At 46.7% G+C, this 20661-nt stretch overlaps 1 protein-coding gene across 2 annotated transcripts in view; it reads right to left on the reverse strand.

Annotated features, from left to right (window-relative positions):
- The window catches only part of dldh (dihydrolipoamide dehydrogenase), a 39767-nt gene extending 19727 nt beyond the window's left edge, over positions 1 to 20040 (reverse strand). The window contains exons 1-7 of one of the 2 annotated variants that reach the window (XM_055652751.1): positions 19913 to 20040; positions 17406 to 17478; positions 12225 to 12304; positions 9874 to 9942; positions 8537 to 8606; positions 2707 to 2807; positions 1130 to 1273 (exon numbers count right to left, since the gene is read on the reverse strand). In XM_055652751.1, the coding sequence (XP_055508726.1) occupies positions 1130 to 1273; positions 2707 to 2807; positions 8537 to 8606; positions 9874 to 9942; positions 12225 to 12304; positions 17406 to 17478; positions 19913 to 19933 (558 nt within the window). In that variant the 5' untranslated portion in view covers positions 19934 to 20040. The remainder of the gene's footprint in view (positions 1 to 1129; positions 1274 to 2706; positions 2808 to 8536; positions 8607 to 9873; positions 9943 to 12224; positions 12305 to 17405; positions 17479 to 19912) is intronic. The other variant, XM_055652752.1, reaches the window with a different exon arrangement.
- Positions 20041 to 20661: the final 621 nt, after the last annotated feature.

Below are 20661 nucleotides of genomic sequence, written 5' to 3' on the forward strand. Positions count from 1 at the left end.
CCTCATTATAAAGGACACAATAAAGGGGGGGGGGGGGGGGGGGGGGGGGCGGTGGGATGGAGTCTGTTATTACCGATTGTTTGCTATAACTGAGTATGGGATTACCGAGTAATAGACTATCATTGCACAAGTAGTAGAAACTAAGAACTACAAATTATGGTTAATACACAAAAGGACAAAATGCTGGACTAACTCTGCAAGTCAGGCAGTATCTTTATAAAACATGGATAGGTGACATTTTGGCTCAAAACTCTTCTTCAGGCTCTCGGTCTGCAACTGGGGCTGAAATCCAGACCCGGCCATCATAGAACACATATTATATATACCTTGCAGCACCAGAGGCCCGGGTTCGATCCTGACTATGGGTGCTGTATGTACATTTTCCCTATGACCACGTGGATTTCCTTTAGCTACTCCGGCTTCTTCCCACATTTCAAAGACAGCAGGTTTGAAGGTTAATTGGCCCTAGTGTGTAGGATAGAACTAGTGTATGGGTGATCGCTGGTCGGCGTGAATTCAGGGGGCCAAAGGATACCTGTTTCTACATTGTATCTCTAAATTAAACTAAACTGCATGGGTTCATGAATTTGACTGAGAGTGTTTGAAGAGGATTGATGAGGACAGGGTGGGAGAACTTGTCTAAATTTACTTTAGCAAGGATTTTAAATAAAGTCTCGTAAGGGAGGCTGGTTTGGAAAATTTGATCACACGGGATCCAGAGCGAGGTGGCTAATTACATACAACATGTGCGTGGTAGATGGAGTTAGAGGGTAGTTGTGGACAACTTGCTATTGCATACTTAACATCAACACAGTAATTGGCTAAAGCAGGTCAAGTATAAAAACAAACTGCTGGAGGAAAGTGGGTCAGGCAGCATTTGTGGAGGGAATGGACAGAGAACATTTTGGGTCGGGACTCGGGATTGGAATCAGTCTGAAGATGAGCCCCAATCCGAAACATTGCCTGTTGAATCAGGCTGAAGAAGGGTCTCAACCATTAACGTCACCTGTCCATTACCTCCACACATGCGCCCCAACTCAGAGCTCCTCCAACACTTTGTGATTTGCTCAAAATTGCGTAGTGTCTTGAGTCTCGAAACCTATGAGTTATTTTGTGTCAATGGGTGTACCTGAATCCCAGGGAAAGGAGTAACTTCTGATCCAGTGGCGATGATTATATTCTTGGAGTTGATGACCTGTGTGCTGCCATCATTACAGAGAGCTGTGACCTGGTTTTTGCCAGTAATCTTACCATAGCCTTGGACATGGGTTACCTTGTGGAGAAAAGATGCAAATGTCAGGATTCTTTTATCCAGTCATGTCAAAACTCTTCAAACATAGTCACATTTGGAAAGGCGAGGGAGAGAATGAAACAAAGTAAGATTGCACATTTTAGAATCCAAGTGAAACTGTTCGGCATGTCCCCAACAACTACAGCCAACTTCCACAGATGCGCTGTAGAAAGCATTTTATCGGAATGCATCACAGCAAGGCTGCATCCAAAACTGCAAGAAACTAGAGAATTGTAGACGCAGCCCAGACCATCACACAAACCAACCTCCCTTCCATTGACTTCATTTAAACCTCACGCTGCCCCGGCAAGGCAGCAACATAGTCAAGGACGAGTCGCACCCTGGCCACTCCCTCTTCATTCCTCTCCCAACGGGCAAAAGGTATAGAAGTGTGAAAACGCACACTTCCAGATTCAGGGACAGTTTCTTCCTAGCTGTTATCGGGCAACTGAACCATCCTACCACAACCAGAGAGCAGTGCTAAACTACTATCTACCTCATCGGGGACCCTCAGACTACGTTTGAACGGACTTTACTGGCTTTACCTTGCACTAAATGTTATTCCCTTATCATGTATCTGTACACTATGAATGGCTCGATTGTAATCATATATTGTCTTTCTGCTGACTGTTTAGCACGTGACAATAAACGAAATGTGACAATAGCTCAGCACACGTGACAATAAACTAAACTGTTAGTGGTCAGAATATTAAGCATCTCATTTGGACACGAAGCCTTCTCCCTTTAGTAAGATCCCAGAAAAAAGCAGTGAGTGGTGGTGACCAAGTGAGACGAAGCAGAGCAAAAAACAAGATCAAGTACAATACAGATTAGGGAGTATGTGCAAAATGTCCTATTTGAGGTGTTCTACCATGCATGTTTAACATTTTGAATGTGCGGTCTTGCTCAATTTGAGAAATTTCTCCCATTTACAAAATGTGCGATCTTTAAAAATGCCGTTAAAAATATTTTTTTAAATCAATTCTCATTTTGAACGGAATATTTAGAGCAGGGATCTAATGATATGAAGCCAAAGAACATATATAACGCAATTAATCTATCTTTGAGCCAGTTCCATCACATCCTTTGCGTTCTATATTACCCGACCAGGAGATAAAACAGAGTGATCTCTCACCCCAACGGCATCTGCAATGTGTAGGAAGGAACTGCAGATGCTGGTTTACACCGAAGATAGACACAAAATGCTGGAGTAACTCAGTGGGACAGGCAGCATCTCTGGAAAGAAGGAATGGGTGACGTTTCGGGTTGAGACCCTTCTTCGGACCCAAAACACCATCCATTCCTTCTCTTGAGAGAGATGTTGCCTGTCCTGCTGAGTTACTCCAGCATTTTGTGTCTAGCATCTGCAATGGCCCTCATCAGTTTAAGGGTTTATATCAATATACAAAACCAACCTTATTTTGTTTAAATAAATGGGCAATTCCACCAGTCAACGACTTCACTGCACTGCTCTTTTGTTCCATCATCTTCTCCAGATTAAGATTCATTCCTGTGACTTTAGAATAACATTTAATCATTTATTAGAGGAAGATATTTTTCTCACACCTTCAACGTATTCTTCCAATACTTTGTCACGTAATAAGCGAGTTCAGTATTACAACTGCGCATGCCCAGGTCATGGGTCACTCAGGATAATATCCTCGCCAGCTGAGTCGCTGTGTGTGTACACAATCGTGCATATTCATTTCAATGAGATTTATAAATAAATGTATCTGCCAAATATGTCAGCAGTAGGCCAGTGTACTGCAGGCTGCACAAATCCACAATTGTATCTATTTAAATTATTGACTCAATACAGCACCAGCCTTGAAAACGTGCCAATTATCAAATCCCTGGACACACCCATTCAAATTCGATATTGATTTACACGAATTACAAGTTGTGTGGTCAACCAATTAGAGACACATTCCTATCTAAACTACCTTCCTGGATTGAAGGAAACGAGGAGAATGTGCTGTGTGGGGGAAGGTTGGAAAGTTTAGATTGGATTCGAACAGGCTGGTTAAACTTTCGAGGTGGGTTGGCTTAAATAAAGATGCTGTTGCTTTAACCTCTGGGGTTGGTTCCAGTCTGTCAGGGCACACAGTTGGGAGCCGGGTCCGGGTGAACGGGCAGTGAAAATTATGAGAATTTGCAGCCATTTGAACCGCAACCAAACTAAAGGCTTCACTCAGTAGTGGGTCACAGCTCCCCAGCTGACCAGACCTGTTCTCAGTCTCTTTGAAGGAGATGCCGCCCGCCCCAGCGAGTGGGCAAACGTGGAGCCAACCCGTAATATGAATGGAAGCATTTTCTCAGTCAGATTTTGTCGACAGTTGGGGTGGGGGATCTGTAGACGGAGAGCTGTCGATGCCGCACAGACGGAACAGTTTAATAACGACCCATTACAATCCACCATTCGGCCACTCGGCAACCTGGGCTGATCTGATCTGACAGCCCTCTCGCTAGCTCGCTACGAGCCCGATCCTAACGCTGAACCTCCACAAAACCTTTGGGCTTCGGGTCACACCTGCACAAAGAGCCTCTGCTAACAAGGGCTGGTGAACTGTGCTGGTCAACTTGCACTGGGCGAGATGGCTGGGGGAAACGCACCGCAACAACCGCAAACTTGGAACAGCACAGACCCTCCACTCAATCTATCCAATACTAAAGGGCAGGCATTTCACAGTTTAATGTCTTATATCGGATTGGCGGCTCCTTCACAGGGCCAACCCTGTACTCAGTTTTCCTCAGAGATGAATCTTTGCCTTAACGGTACATTCACACCACCTGTAGGTAAAGCATCAGCCCACATCACACCGATACAGTCGCTGCTTGCCTCAGATTAAATATTTTTACACATAAATTATAGACAATAGACAACAGACAATAGGAATAAATATAAGAAAATGTTTCAAACACAAGTAATATTTTCTTATTCCAGTAGCAAACACGTTAAGGATTAAATGAAAATAATAAACTCTTTAACTTTGTGAATATCTCATAATTGCAGATTAATGAAGTGAACTAGAGCTGGGACTGTGTGAGTAGTGTGTGAACAGCAGAACAAGAAAGGAAGCTATTAAGTTCACAGAATTCTAGATGAATTTCTTGGTGGAATAGTTAACAATTTATACACAGTTTATATAGCACTGCGTTCGCTATTTTAAAATCCCGAATGACCTTAGACAAATCCCATGATTCCTTGCATTTATCGAGATACCGAACTTGCTTATTGTAGTAGCGAGCCATTCTATATTTCACTCATTCATTATTATGTTTAAGAGAGGCAAATGTCTGTATTTGCTGTATTGGATAAAGAGAAAAGGATTGAAAATGGTGCAATGGCAAATGGTCAAGAGAATGGCAGAGTGGTGCACCAGGCATGACATTTGGGTGAATCACTTGAATATAGCAATAGAGATACTTAAAATTATGAAGAATGTGGCCGAGGGAAACTGTATATACTGACAAACTGGCTGGCAGTGGTCAAGAACCAAGGAATGTGAAATGAAAGTGTTGAGCAAAAGATGCAACAGTATTTTATGCAGCAATTGTAGAGCTAAGAAAGCATAGTCTGGTTTATCATGGACACATATCAAGTAAGTACATTTGGAGTATTGAGAGTAATTTTGGGCCCTATATCCAAGGAAGTATGTGCTGGCGCTGGAGAGGGTCCAGAGGTTTACGAGAAGGATCCCAGGAAAGAGTGGGTCAACATATGATGAGCGTTTGACAGCACTGGGCCTCCACTTATTGGAGTTTAGAAGGATGAAGGGGGCAGAATCTCATCAAAAGTTACTGAATAGTGCAAGGCTTGGATAGGATGTGGACAGGATGTTTAGTGGGAAGGTCTAGGGCCAGAGGTAATTGCCTTAGAATTAAAGGACATTCCTTGAGGAAGATGGATGAGGAGGAATTTCTTTAGTCAGAAGGTAGTGAATCTGTGGAATTCATTGCCACAGAAGGCTGTGGAGGCCGTCAATTAATATTTTTGAGGCAGAGATAGATAGATTCTTGATTAGTACGGGTGTCTGAGGTTGTGGGGAGAGGGCAGGAGAATGGGGTTAGGAGAGAAAGATAATTAGCCATTTGTCAATGGCAGAGCGAACTTGATGGGCCGAATGGCCCAATTCTGCTCCTATCACATGAACTTAAGTACAGGGCTAAAATATTCCTGCAAGAATGAAAACCAGAAATAACATGCATAGTTACAACCCTGGATGTCGAGGGATATCAAGGGTCAGATACAGAGGAAAGCATGTAGTAAGGACAGAGAACAAAAGACAAAAGAGCTCAGTCTAAAAAATGTTGAGACACTGAAAAAGGAAAATTAGGAACGCATAGAGGGGGTCATAAAATATCATCGGCAGGATTAAGGATGATATTTTACAAATATATAAAGGTGAAAAAAATAACAAGAGAAAGAATGGAATCCATTCTGGACCGGAAGGCAATTTGCACATGGAGCCAAAAGGAATGCGAGGCCCTAAAATGATGACTTTGATCAGTATTCTAAAATACGGTAGTTGTAGTTGGATGATTCAGCAAATGAGTAGGTGAATGTCTTATACAACTCTCCATTAATAAAGAGGAGAATGTACTTGATCAGTACTGGTGAAAGGGAATATGGGGAGAAGGTAAGAGAATGGCATTAGGGGGGTGATAGATCAGCCATGATTGAATGGTGTAGTAGTATTGATGGGACGAATGGCCTAATTTTACCGATCATTTATCACTTTATGACCAATGGACCTAAATCTGGACAAATCCCCAGGACCAGATGAGAGTTATCCCAGACAGTTATGGAAGACCAGATCAGAGATTTCTGTAAGATTATTAAATCTTCGCTGGTCAGAAATTATGTGATAACAGGATGGCAAATGTTGTGGCCCTTTTCAAGAAGGGCAGCAGGGAAAAGCATGGAAACTATTAACCTGCGAGCCTAACATCAGCAGTAGGAAAGTCACCAGAAAACATTCTGAAGGACAGGACTTTACTAACCAGGTACTTAACTTCAGGTAGCCCTTGATTTCCCTCTCGGAGTGGCGGCGCGGCTCTGGCTGCAGCGGCTTACCGGCAGTCCCGTTGTTTTGTGTTTTTTATGTTGTTTATTTTGTTTTGGTTAGTCTAGTTTTTTGGTTTTAGTTTATGTTTGGGGGAGGGGGGTTGAAACGGGGTTTGCAGTATCTCCCTGCGGGGGAATACGACCTTTTTGTCGTATTCCCCTTCTCTGCCTCCGTCTGCGATTAGGCCTAATGGAGCTGACGACCTCGAGGCTCCGGAGGCAGAGCCCGCCAGGACTCGCCCTGAGCTCGTTCCCGTGAGGGTGGTCCGGCTCAGGGCTGGAAGAGGTTGGGACGCTCCCGTGAGGGTGGCCAGCCCGAGGGAGGAACGAGGCTCCCATCGGAGCGGCCGAGCTTGGGGAGGTGCGGCGCTGGCAGCCCGAGGGAGGTTCGGCGCCCAAGTCGGGGCAGCCCAGCCCGGGGAAGAACGAACGCCCAAGTCCGGGCGGCCCTGTCCGGGGAAGAAGCGACGCCCATGTCCGGGGCTGCCCAGCCCGAGGCTGAAGACGGCGCAGTACTCACGTGAGGGTGGCTGGGACGGTGTTCTGGCGGTGGTGGCCTGAGTCCGGGGTTCGGCCGCGGGCCAGCAGCTGTTTCTGCAGGACTGGTGGGCGGCAGCTTCAACCACCCCGGGCCACGGTGTTTGAGCCGCGGGACTGTTTTTAACATCGCCCGGGGGGGGTATCGCCCCAGCGCAGAGGGAGAAGAGGAGGGAAGAGACTGCAGACCCAAGACTTTTGCCTCCATCACAGTGAGGAGATGCTGGGTGGACTCACTGTGGTGGATGTTAATATGTGTTTATTGTTGTTTTATTGTATTGTATTATATGTATGACTGCTGCAATTTCGTTCAGACTTCGGTCTGAATGACAATAAAAGGCTATCTATCTATCTCTCCCCTCCCCCTTCCCAGTTCTCCCACTAGTCCTACTGTTTCAGCCTACACTATTTCATTGTCTCGCCCCGTCCCCTGACGTCAGTCTGAAGAAGGGTCTCGACCCGAAACGTCGCCAATTCCTTCCCTCGATAGATGCTGCCTCACGCGCTGAGTTACTCCAGCATTTTGTGTCTACCTTGGACCTTACTAATGATCATTTAGAAAGACTGGGATTGATCAGTGTTAGCCAGTAGGGCTTTGCCAGGGATAGACCTTGTCTAACCAATCCAACTGAATTTTTTGAGGAAGCAAAAAAGTGTATTGATGAGGACAGTCGTCGATTTTAGCAGGGTCTTTTATAATTGATTGCCTGGGACATGTTCCACAGGGATTGGTACTGGGACTCTTGCTGATAATATACAAATATATGATCTTTTGTCCTCCACTTTTTACATCACAGCCTGCTGCCATCTCCACTTATCCTCTCCCCCATCTGGCTTTTATCTGCCAATCAACTTCACCTCAACCGACCAGCGATCTCCCATATACTAATTTCTATCCTACACGAGGAGCTATTTACAGAAACCGATTAACCTACAAAGCTGCGTGTCCTTGGAACATGGGAGGGAACCCAGAGAAAACCCACGTGGCCATAGGGAGAAGGTACAAGTATCACCTGTAGTCAGGATCAAACCCGAGTCTCTGGCACTGTAAGGCAGCAACTCTACTGTTGACCACACAATATTCCAAGTCTACAAATATAAAGCTATGAGGGCCACAGATGGGGTAGATAGTCTGAACCTTATTCTCAGGATGGAAAACTCAAATACTCGAGGGGCAAAGCATTTAGGCAAGAGGGACAAAGTTTACAGGAGATGTGTGGGGCAAGTTCTTATATACACAGATGGTGGTGAGTGAGAAAGCCTGGGTTGGTGGTTGAGGCAGATACACAAGCAGCATTTAGGAGGCCTTTGGATAGTTATATGGATATGCAGAGAACGGTGGCATACGGATCATGCACAGGTAGATAAGAGATGATCTTGGCACCATGTTCAACATGGGTTTTGTGGGCCGAAGAGCCTATTCTTATGCTCTATGAATGAAAATCTCTGTATATTCAGTCACAAAGTAAAATTGGCTTTCTTGTAAAAATCAGTTTATTCCTTGTTTTCTCCTCATAGAACACGAAAATGTGAAAAGAGAAACATCTGAGAAAGTTAAATTCCATCTACTCTTTCAATTATTAGTCAAATCTTGGTGCAAAACTTCACATAAAGGAAAGACAAATTGAAGATCTACTTACTTTCAATTCCCCTGCTCGCAAAGTCTTTTCCATAGGCTAGGTGATAGAGATAGGAGTTGTTCAGCAAAGCCTAAGAACAATAACCACCACTCGGATTACAGTTTACAGGAAATGCATTAAACATTAAAACCCTGTGCAAAAGTGTTTTGGAACAGAGTAACATTACGATAGAAGTGGAGCAGGGTCCGACCATTATACTTTTCCAGCCTTCACCATTAATATAATCAGAGATGATCACCAGAATTTAATGGTAGACAAAAAATGCTGGAGAAACTCAGCGGGTGAGGCAACATCTATGGAGAGAATGAATAGGCGACGTTAAGGGTCTCCACACGAAACGTCGCCTATTCCTTCTCTCCATAGATGATGCCTCACCCGCTGAGTTTCTCCAGCATTTTTTGTCTACCTTCGATTTTTCCAGCATCTGCAGTTCTTTCTTAAACACAAGAATTTAATGCATTCTTCCAGTTTTCCGCCCCATATCCCTTAAACCCTCAGTCCAATATCGAACTGTTTAGAGTCAATCATACAGCGTGGAAACAGGCCCACCGACCTAACATGCCCTCGCCGACCAACATGCACCAACTACATTAGTCCCACCAGTCTCGCGCTTGGCCCATAACCCTCTAAACCTGTCGTATACATGTACCTGTGCAAATGTCTCTTACATGTTATGAAGGTACCTGCCTCAAATACCACCTCCGGAAGCCGTTTCATAGAAACATAGAAAATAGGTGCAGGAGTAGGCCACCTGCCCCTCGAGTCAGCACTACCATTCAAAATGATCATGACTGATCATCCAAAATCAGTACTCTGTTCTTGCTTTCTCCCCATATTCCATATACGTACCACCCAGTGTAAAAAATCTAGCCCTTCAGGTTTCTATTAAATGTTTCCTCGCTCACCCTAAACCTATGTCCTTTGGTTCACAATTCCTTTACTTCAGACACGAGACTCCACATTTACCAATCTATTCCTCCTTTTGCACACCTTGCTGGGAGAAGAAAATGTTTATCTCGGTCTTAAATTGCTTATCCATTATCCTTAGACCTCCCTGGACTTTCCACCCCCTATCCCCGTGTCTAACCTGACGAATATCAAGAGGGTCTACAATCTAATGAAGATGTTTCTACTGGTTCAATTTCTCTCCTCTCAAGCTAACACAAAGGCAAATCAACAGCATCTGCATATCAATACACCGATCTGCACAGTATACATGGACCATTACAATATATTAATGTACAGACTAGTATAACAAAGCATCAATATGTGCTACAATCCAAACATACAACAGTGATTAAAAATTATACATGGATTCAAATTGAACGGGTACTCACTTTGGACGGGATACAGCCTACATTCAAACATGTCCCACCTAATGTTTCATTCTTTTCCACACACACGGTCTGAGGGATTTTAAAATGAAGCAACATATTTTACATGGTTTAAAAAGGTCAGCTGGATTATCGCACGCATGTAATACGTGGAAAATATTTTGATGACCATTCCCTTTTTTGATTGACTTTGTTGTTTTTTGACAGTTATTAAAGTCTCAAAATGGTTTTATTTAGAAACGTAATTGAAATAAATTGCTGTAATTCAATCATATTGGATGGCGCTCGTACTTCAAATATCACTTCACCATGGCTGGGTGGAGAGCTCTGTGATGCTCGCATACGTTGGTCCTGCCTGCGCAAAAACAGGCCCTTTGGCCCACCGAGTCCACGCCGACCTGCTATCCTCGCACACTAACACCATCCTACATGCACAAGGGACAATTTACCATTTTACCAAGCCAATTAACCTACAAACCTGTACATTTTTGGATTGTGGGAGGAAACTGGAGCACCCTGAGAAAGCACACGCAGGTCACAGGAAGAGTACAAACTTCTTACAGACAGCACCCGTAGTCAGGATGGAACCTGGGTCTCTGGCGCTGTAAGGCAGCAACTCTTGGTAACATTGGTTGATTGGATAACAGGAGATACTCTTTTGGGACTGTGGCCAGTAATGTGTCACATTTGTCAATGGTGATCCAATGTTGTTCATTATCTATTGTAACAATTCCGATGAGAATCTAGTTAGCTGGGTTACTATGTTTGCACATGTCTCCAAATGTTGTTGGCATAGTGGGCAGTGAAAAAGGTTATTGAAGGTTACAACTGGATAGGGTACAACTGTGAAAATGAGCCGTGAAATGACAGATGGAAATAGACTCCAACAAGGATGAAGTGATTCATCTTGGGAAGTTAATGTAGGATTGGGGGGGGGGGGGGGGGGGGGGTACGGGCCTGGGGTACGGGTCTGGGGGGGAGAGGGTACGGGGGGGGGAGGGGAGGGATACGGGGGGGGGGGGGAGAGGGTACGGGGGGGGGAGGGGGGGGGGAGGGGGGGGGGTACGGGGGGGGGAGGGAGAGGGTAACGGGGGGGGGAGGGAGAGGGTACGGGGGGGGAGGGAGAGGGTTACGGGGGGGGGAGGGAGAGGAGTACGGGGGGGGGGGAGGTGGGGGGGGGGGAGGGAGAGGGGGCGGGGAGGGGGGGGGGGGGGGGGGGGGGGGTGGTGGGGGGGGGGGGGGGGGGGAGGAGGGGGGGGGGGGGGGGGGCGGGGGGGAGGGGGGGGGGGGGGGAGGGGGGGGGGGGGGGGGGGGGGGGGGGGGGGGGGGGGGGGGGGGGGGGGGGGGGGGGGGGGGGGGGGGGGGGGGGGGGGGGGGGGGGGGTGGGGGGGGAGTGGGGGGGGGGGGGGGGGGGGGAGTGGGGGGGGGGGGGGGAGGGGGAGAGGGAGGGGGGGGGGGGGGGGAGGGGGGAGGGGGGGGGGGGGGGGGGGGGGGGGGGGGAGGGGGGGGGGGGGGGGCGGGAGGGGGGGGAGGGGGTGGGGGGGGGGGGGGGGGGGGGGGGGGGGGGGGGGGGAGGGGGGGAGAGGGGGGGGGGGGGGGGAGGGGGGGGGGGGGGGGAGGGGGGGGGGGGGGGGGGGGGAGGGGGGGGGATGGGGGGGGGGGGGGGGAGGAGAGGGTAGGGGGGGGGGGAGGGAGAGGGTACGGGGGGGAGGGAGAGGGAGCGGGGGGGGGGAGGGAGAGGGTAAGGGGGGGGGGACGGGGGGGAGAAGGTAAGGGGGGGGGGGGGTGGGGAGGGTAAGGGGGGGAGGGAGGGAGAGGGTAAGGGGGGGAGGGGAGGGGGGGGGGGGGGGGGGGGGGGGGGGGGGGGGGGGGGGGGGGGGGGGGGGGGGGGGGGGGGGGGGGGGGGGGGGGGGAGGGGGGGGGGGGGGGGGGGGGGGAGGGGGGGGGGGGGGGGGAGGGAGGGAGAAGGTAAGGGGGGGGGAGGGGAGAGGGTAACGGGGGGGGGTACGGGGGGAGGGAGAGGGTACGGGGGGGGGAGGGAGAGGGTACGTGGGGGGGGGGGGGGGGGGGGGGGGGAAGAGGGAGAGGGTACGGGCGGGTATGGACTGGTCAGGATGGAACCCGGGTCTCTGCTGCTGTAAGGCAGCAACTCTACCGCTGCGCCACCATTCTGCCCCAGTACAAACTGGTACTGAAGTGCAGTGAAAAGCTTTTTTGTTGTGCCACAATTCGGATCACTTCACCTGTTCACATCTACAAATATCTCAACACAGCACATCTGTGAAGGGAAAACATGGATACGTGGCTCTCTGTAAACATGATGTCAACTTAGAATTAGACAATCTCTTACCTACCTTAAACCCCAACTGTGCAGCCTTAATAGCAGCAACATAACCGCCTGGGCCCGAGCCGAGAACTGTGACATCTGCATCAACTGCAACAAAAAAGATAATACCCTCAAAGTAAGTTGCATCACAACCAATTTTGAAGGAAAGTTATCACATTATCCGCAACACAAAATACAGGGCTGAGTGTTTGAGAAATAGCAGTTGGTGCATTTTTGCAGCAGATTGAAGAGGTTTGATACAAAAGCAGAAAAGGCGGAGAAAGACCCAAGAATACATGTGCACATATTATTAAAAAGTGGATGGGCAGGTTGGAAAAGCTCCAGTGGAAACATGCACAATTCCGGGCTCCATCAACAGAATATAAACACAGGAATATCATAAAGAAACTGTCTGACCTCAACTGGAAAACTGTTCATTTATAGTTTGCTTCATTATAGGAATGACATGAAGGCATTACAGATGACCGGGGAAAGATTTCCGCAGACACGCGGTGAATCGGCACAGTGGTGCAGCGGCAGAGTTGCTGCCTTACAGCGCCAGAGACCTGTTCCATCCTGACTACGGGTGCTGTCTGTACACAGTTTGTACGTTCTCCCCGTGACCGCGTGGGTTTTCTCCGGATGCTGTGGTTTCCTCCCACACTCCTAAGATGTGCAGGTTTGTAGGTTAATTAGCTCTAGTAAAATTGTAAATTGTCCCTAGTGTGTAGGATAGTGCACGGGATGGTCACTGTTCAGCGTGGACTGGGTGGGCCCGTTTCCGTGCTGTACTCCAAAGTATAAAAGGTTTCTGTGATAGAGACTACAGTTACGAGGATAGATTACAGAATCTGGGAATATTTCCTGTAGCGAAGACTGATATGATGATAGATATACAATTATGAGGCTTGGGTGGGGTACATTGTGAAGGATAGCGTTAGTGTGCAGGGATCGCTAGTCAGCGTGGACTTGATGGGTTGAGGGGCCTGTTTCCTCGCTGTTTCTCTAAACTAACTAAACAGTGCACTAAAAAATCCTTTTCCTGCACTAAAACCATTCTGTAGCTCCAGTAGAATGTCAAGGCCAAATGTATAGGAGACATTTTCAGATGGAATGTGGGATCCAGCACACAAGTAGGAACTTTGTAACACAATGAACAAAAAACTGCTTAATAAGTGAACTAGGATTTGCAAACAAAATCTACCGCTAATCTGCGTAAACTGATTTTAAATCTGTTCTGTTGAATGTAAATTTATAACAAAAAACTTTTCACCAAAACAACCATACTTTTTATTTCAAATGTCAACATGGTTTGCTTAATGAATAATTAAAATACAGTCACACAGCATGGAAACAGGCCCACTACACCCATGCCAACTCATCCACACCTATCCATATGAACCCAATCCTCCAATGCTTGGCCTACCACCTTTGACAACTGGGTCATTTAAGTGCTCATCCAAACACTTCTTCAAAAATGCTGTCAACAACTCTTGCTTCCAAAACTCTCATATTCCAGGCACTCACCATTCTCTGGGTGAAAAAAGTACTACAAATCCTCTGGAAATAGAGTCATAGAGTGATACAGTGTGTAAACAGGCCCTTCGGCCCAACTCGCCCACACCAGCCAACATGTCGCAGCTACACTACTCCCACCTACCTGCATTTGGTCCATATCCCTCCAAATATGCCCTATCCATGTACCTATCTAACTCTCTTAAACGTTGGGATAGTTCCTGCCTCAACTACCTCCTCCGGCAGCTTGTTCCATACACCCACCACCCTTTGTGTGAAAAAGTAACCCCTCAGATTCCAATTAAATTTATTTATTATTGATAAATGCCTTTATTATAGTTATGTTGTTTTCTTTTTTATGTGCTGCAATGGCAATACACATTTCACTACACCAATTGGTGTATGTGACTAATAAAGAATCTTTGAACCTTTGAAATCTTTTCCCCTTCACCTTGAACCTATGCCCTCTGGTCCTCGATTCCCCTACTGTTTCTGCAGATTCCCCTGTAGATTCTGTGCATCCACCCGATTTATTCCCCTCATATTATACACCTCGAAAAGATCATCCTTCATCCTCCTGCACTGCCAAGGAATAGAGACCCAGCCTACTCAGCCTCCCTATAGCTCAGACCCTCTACTCCTGGCAACATCCTCGTAAATCTTCTCTGAAGCTTTCAAGCTTAGAAACATAGAAAATAGGTGCAGGAGTAGGCCATTCGGCCCTTCGAGCCTGCACCGCCATTCAGTATGATCATGGCTGATCATCCAACTCAGTATCCTGTTCCTGCCTTCTCTCCATACCCCCTGATCCCTTTAGCCACAAGGGCCACATCTATCTCCCTCTTAAATATTGCCAATGAACTGGCCTCAACTACCTTCTGCGGCAGAGAATTCCAGAGATTCACCACTCTGTGTGTGAAAAAAGTTTTCCTCATCTCGGTCCTAAAAGATTTCCCCCTTATCCTTAAACTATGACCCCTTGTTCTGGACTTCCCCAACATCGGGAACAATCTTCCTGCATCTAGCCTGTCCAACCCCTTAAGAATTTTGTAAGTTTCTATAACATCCCCCCTCAATCTTCTAAATTCTAGCGAGTACAAAACGAGTCTATCCAGTCTTTCTTCATATGAAAGTCCTGACATCCCAGGAATCAGTCTGGTGAACCTTCTCTGTACTCCCTCTATGGCAAGAATGTCTTTCCTCAGAGACCAAAACTGTAGGCAATACTCCAGGTGTGGTCTCACAAAGACCCTGTACAATTGCAGTAGAACCTCCTTGCTCCTATACTCAAATCCTTTTGCTATGAATGCTAACATACCATTCGCCTTCTTCACTGCCTGCTGCACCTGCATGCCTACTTTTGGCCGAAACGTCGCCTATTTTCTTCACTCCATAGATGCTGCTGCACCGGCTGAGTTTCTCCAGCAATTTTGTGTACCTGCCTACTTTTAATGACCGGTGTACCATGACACCCAGGTCTCGTTGCATCTCCCCCTTTCCTAATCGGCCACCATTCAGATAATAATCTACTTTCCTGTTTTTGCCAACAAAGTGGATAACCTCACATTTATCCACATTATACTGCATCTGCCATGCATTTGCCCACTCACCCAGCCTATCCCAGTCACCTTGCAGCCTCCTAGCATCCTCCTCACAGCTAACACTGCCCCCCAGCTTCGTGTCATCCGCAAACTTGGAGATGTTGCATTCAATTCCCTCGTCCAAATCATTATATATATATCGTAAATAGCTGGGGTCCCAGAACTGAGCCTTGCGGTACCCCACTAGTCACTGCCTGCCATTGTGAAAAGTACCCGTTCACTCCTACTCTTTGCTTCCTGTCTGCCAACCAGTTCTCTATCCACATCAATACTGAACCCCCAATACTGTGTGCTTTAAGTTTGTATAGGGTGATTTCACTAAAGGTCACTGGAGCGTGGATCCGCACCCACGTGACCAAAATTCTCAGGTGGAGGACACATCCGGGTCCCGGTACATGTTAGTGGATGGGAAAAATCGCATTTTCCCACCCGTTAAAAACATAGAAAACGGCGAGGTTGAGAGCTGCAATTTACTGTGCCAGTCGGGGTGACTGTGAGGCACAGCTACCTAGATTTACAGGAAAAAAAAAATATAGCAAGTAAGGTAAATTCAAGAGGGAACTGAAGGTGCCTATCCACCGGAAGTCAGGAGCCGACAATTGCCGAGGATATTTAAAGGTCCAAAATATCGGGAAATATCGCGTTTTCCCGCTGAATTTCATCAAAAGTAAGGCATTTTATACTTTTTTTATCTTTATTCATTTGTTAGATGAGACTTTTTAAAAGTGAAAAATCACTCAGTAAAAGTTCAAAATCGGCCATGGTTCTCAGGTTGGTTTTAACATGCAAAATCAAAACGCCTCTGAAGCTGCATTTACCATTTAAATAATGATAAACTATCAATGCATTTTTAAATAAATTTCACTCAGATGCAAGCTAAGGAATGTGATAATTATCAGCTGTCAGTTAGACAAAATTAGGACATTTTATTATTTGCCAAAATATATTTCTCAATGTTTCTTGTTTAAAGCCTGCACATTCACCCAATTAATACACAAGTTGTTTGGGTGAATGTGCAGGCTTTAAACAAGAAACATTGAGAAATATATTTTGGCAAATAATAAAATGTCCTAATTTTGTCTAACTGACAGCTGATAATTATCACATTCCTTAGCTTGCATCTGAGTGAAATTTATTTAAAAATGCATTGATAGTTTATCATTATTTAAATGGTAAATGCAGCTTCAGAGGCGTTTTGATTTTGCATGTTAAAACCAACCTGAGAACCATGGCCGATTTTGAACTTTTACTGAGTGATTTTTCACTTTTAAAAATTCTCATCTAACAAATGAATAAAGATAAAAAAAGTATATAATGCCTTACTTTTGATGAAATTCAGCGGGAAAACGCGATATTTCCCGATATTTTGGACCTTTAAATATCCTCGGCAATTGTCGGCTCCTGACTTCCGGTGGATAGGCACCTTCAGTTCCCTCTTGAATTTACCTTACTTGCTATCTTTTTTTTCCCCTGTAAATCTAGGTAGCTGTGCCTCACAGTCACCCCGACTGGCACAGTAAATTGCAGCTCTCAACCTCGCCGTTTTCTATGTTTTTAACGGGTGGGAAAATGCGATTTTTCCCATCCACTAACATGTACCGGGACCCGGATGTGTCCTCCACCTGAGAATTTTGGTCACGTGGGTGCGGATCCACGCTCCAGTGACCTTTAGTGAAATCACCCTATACTATAAGATTGACAATATCTTTCTTAAAACATGGTACCCAGAACTGAACACAATACTCTTAATGTGGTCATACCAAGGTCTCCCAACTGCTATACTCAATACTCTGACTGATGAAGGCCAAAGTGCCAAAAGCCTTTTTGACCATCTAATCTACCTGCGACTTGACCTTCAAAGAACCATGCACTTGCACTCCTAGGTCCCTCTGCTCTACCACACTACCCAGAGGACTACCATTCACGGTGTAGGTCGTGCCCTTGTTAGACGTCCCAAAATGCAACACCTCACACTTCTCTGTATTAAATTCCATCAACCATTCCTCAGCCCACCGAGCCCCGGGTACATAATCAGTACTTGAAATAACAAAAGTTAAACCCGGACGGCCTGGCTCCGAGGGTAAGTTCCATACCTAGTGCAGCATCTGTATACGTCCGCAACCTGATAGCCGGAAGACCTTGGAATCGGCTGCAAACATTTCCACTCTGCATAACAGAACACAATCATTAGAAAATATCTATTACACATAACTATTCGAAGCTCCGATAGACTCCTCAAAATACCACCCAGGATCGAGGAGACTGCCTCTTGCACAAGTGCTGTTTAAATCCAGTGAACCACTGCAGACACTCATTGGACAGACATTACTCAAGTTGCTGTCACTGCTTTAATGAACTTGTGCAAAGTCCCTGCAGCCGTTCTGACTTTTTAACCAGAAGCAGTCAGAAGAAGATTGTTTAAAACTTTCTGAGGGCACATACCAAATATGATGATATTGCACAGTGGAGAAATTAATTATTGTTGAATATTTGTGGACTATATAATCAAAGACAGTAATCCATCCCATAGTAGGAAACTGACACAAACCTTGCACAACAGGAAGAGAGAAAATTGACAGAAAACTGCAAGCTGCCAGGATGTTGCCAAGACTAGAGGGTGTGAGCTATAGGTAGGTTGAGTAGGCTAGGTCTCTATTTGTTGAAGCGCAGGAGGATGAGGGGTGATCTTATAGAGGTGTACAAAATCATGAGAGGAATAGATTGGGTAGATGCACAGAGTCTCGTACCCAGAGTAGTGGAATTGAGGACCAGAGGACATATGTTCAAGGTGAAGGGGAAAAGATTTAGTTGGAATCTGAGGGGTAACTTTTTCACACACTTGGTGGGTGTATGGAACAAGCTGCCAGAGGAGGTAATTGAGGCTGGGACTGCCCCATCTTTTAAGAAGCAGTTAGACAGGTACATGGATAGGACAAGTTTGGAGGGGTATGGACCAAGCGCAGGCAGGTGGGACTAGTGTATCTGGGACATGTTGGCCGGTGTGAGCAAGTTGGGCCAAAGGGCCTGTTTCCACACTGTATCATAGAAACATAGACATAGAAACATAGAAAATAGGTGCAGGAGTAGGCCATTCGGCCCTTCGAGCCTGCACCGCAGTTCAATATGATCATGGCTGATCATCCAACTCAGTACCCTGTTCCTGCCTTCTCTCCATACCCCCTGATCCCTTTAGCCACAAGGGCCACATCTAACTCCCTCTTAAATATAGCCAATGAACTGGCCTCAACTACCTTCTGCGGCAGAGAATTCCAGAGATTCACCACTCTCTGTGTGAAAAATGTTTTCCTCATCTCGGTCCTAAAATGATTTCCCCCTTATCCTTAAACTGTGACCCCTTGTTCTGGACTTCCGAAAACATCGGGAACAATCTTCCTGCATCTAGCCTGTCCAACCCCTTAAGAATTTTGTACATTTCTATAAGATCCCCCCTCAATCTTCTAAATTCTAGCGAGTACAAACCGAGTCCATCCAGTCTTTCTTCATATGAAAGTCCTGACATCCCAGGAATCAGTCTGGTGAACCTTCTCTGTACTCCCTCTATGGCAAGAATGTCTTTCCTCAGATTAAGAGACCAAAACTGTACGCAATAACATAGAAATTAGGTGCAGGAGTAGGCCATTCGGCCCTTCGAGCCTGCACCGCCATTCAATATGATCATGGCTGATCATCCAACTCAGTATCCCGTACCTGCCTTCTCTCCATACCCCCTGATCCCCTTAGCCACATCTAACTCCCTCTTAAATATAGCCAATGAACTGGCCTCAACTACCCTCTGTGGCAGAGAGTTCCAGAGATTCACCTCTCTGTGTGAAAAAAGTTCTTCTCATCTTGGCTTTAAAGGATTTCCCCCTTATCCTTAAGGTGTGGTCTCACCAAGACCCTGTACAACTGCACTAGAACCTCCCTGCTCCTATACTCAAATCCTTTTGCTATGAAGTGTATAACTGTTAGACTGGTTAAGAAGTGTATATCATTGTATAACTACAGGAAGGGGAAAAGAAGCAAGGGCAAGGTGTCAGGTGTTATTGGGAGAAGGCTGGAGTTGAGAGGGAAAGATAGATCAGCCATGATCGAATGAATTGAGTAGACTTGATGGGCCGAATGGCCTAATTCTTCTCCTACGGCATGAACGTATGACCTTATGAGCAAGGTCTTGCAGGGGATGGATGGGAGTCACTTGGCTGGACAGGGCAAAATTATGCAAGTCAGGTGTGGGAGAGGAGGAGGAGGAGGCAGGTATACATGTTTTGGAAAGGGTAGGGGAGGTTGTCCGGAAAACGGAGAGAGTGTAGAAGGGGGTTAAGGAGCGGGAATGGAGGGCATAGGAGCGGGCATAGGAGCAAGTATAAGAGAGGGTATCCGAGTTGGTATAAGAACGGGTAGAGGAGCCGGTATGTAGAGGGTAAAGGAGGCGGCGGCTCGGCCTGGAGCCGCAGGCCGTGGCCTTTGCAGCGTAGAGGCTGCAGGAGCGAGTGAGGCTTGAGACCGGCCACTGCAGCCGCATGCGGCCCGACGACACCCGCAACCCGCCGGCCGGTCGGTCGGCCCCTGGGTCGGACGCTTGGCCCCGGCCGCTGACCTTGAACAAGCGGCGGATCATCGCGGCCACCCGGCTCCACCTCGGCACCACAGCGCGCTGCGCAGGCGCGATCCGTCAGCGCTCACGACACCACGCCCGTCACGCGAAGGGGGAGGAGCCATCACGTAGGACGCGTGTGTGCGCGTGACGTAAAGGGGGGGGGAGCGTGCGTCACGTGGAAGCGGAAAGCGTGTGTCACGTGGAAAGCGTGCGTCACGGAAAGCGTGTGTCACGTGGAGGGGGATAGCGTGCGTCACGTGAAGGAGGAAACGTTCGTCACGTGGACGAGGCGCGTCACCCAGCAACGGGAAGGAGGTCACGTGTGGGGGGGGGGGAATTTGACACCCAATTCACTTTCATATCTTCAGTATTAAAAAAGTTATGGCCATTTTCCATACTCGGAAATTAGCATCTTGTTCCCTATTGCTTTTCCATTGACTTAACACAAAAGCTGTGATCTCGGACAGTCAAAAGCCCATAACTTTCTTAAAAATTAAGAGAACTGAAAGAAATTTTCAGATATTATAGATTGAAGCATTCTGAAACAAATTTGAAACAATCTTACTTGGATGACCTGAAATTAAAGCATATGATTAGTTAGTTACCGAATTGTAGCTAATTACAAAATTCAATTACTAGATCTAAACATCTATCCATTTCTTAAGAAAAGATGAACATTTTTAAATAGCCTAAGTGTCCAAATAACATTCACACAAGAATTCACAACATAACATGATTTTAAAATCTCA

Source organism: Leucoraja erinacea, chromosome 22 (genome assembly GCF_028641065.1).
Source record: "Leucoraja erinacea ecotype New England chromosome 22, Leri_hhj_1, whole genome shotgun sequence".
Classification (NCBI taxonomy): domain Eukaryota; kingdom Metazoa; phylum Chordata; class Chondrichthyes; order Rajiformes; family Rajidae; genus Leucoraja; species Leucoraja erinaceus.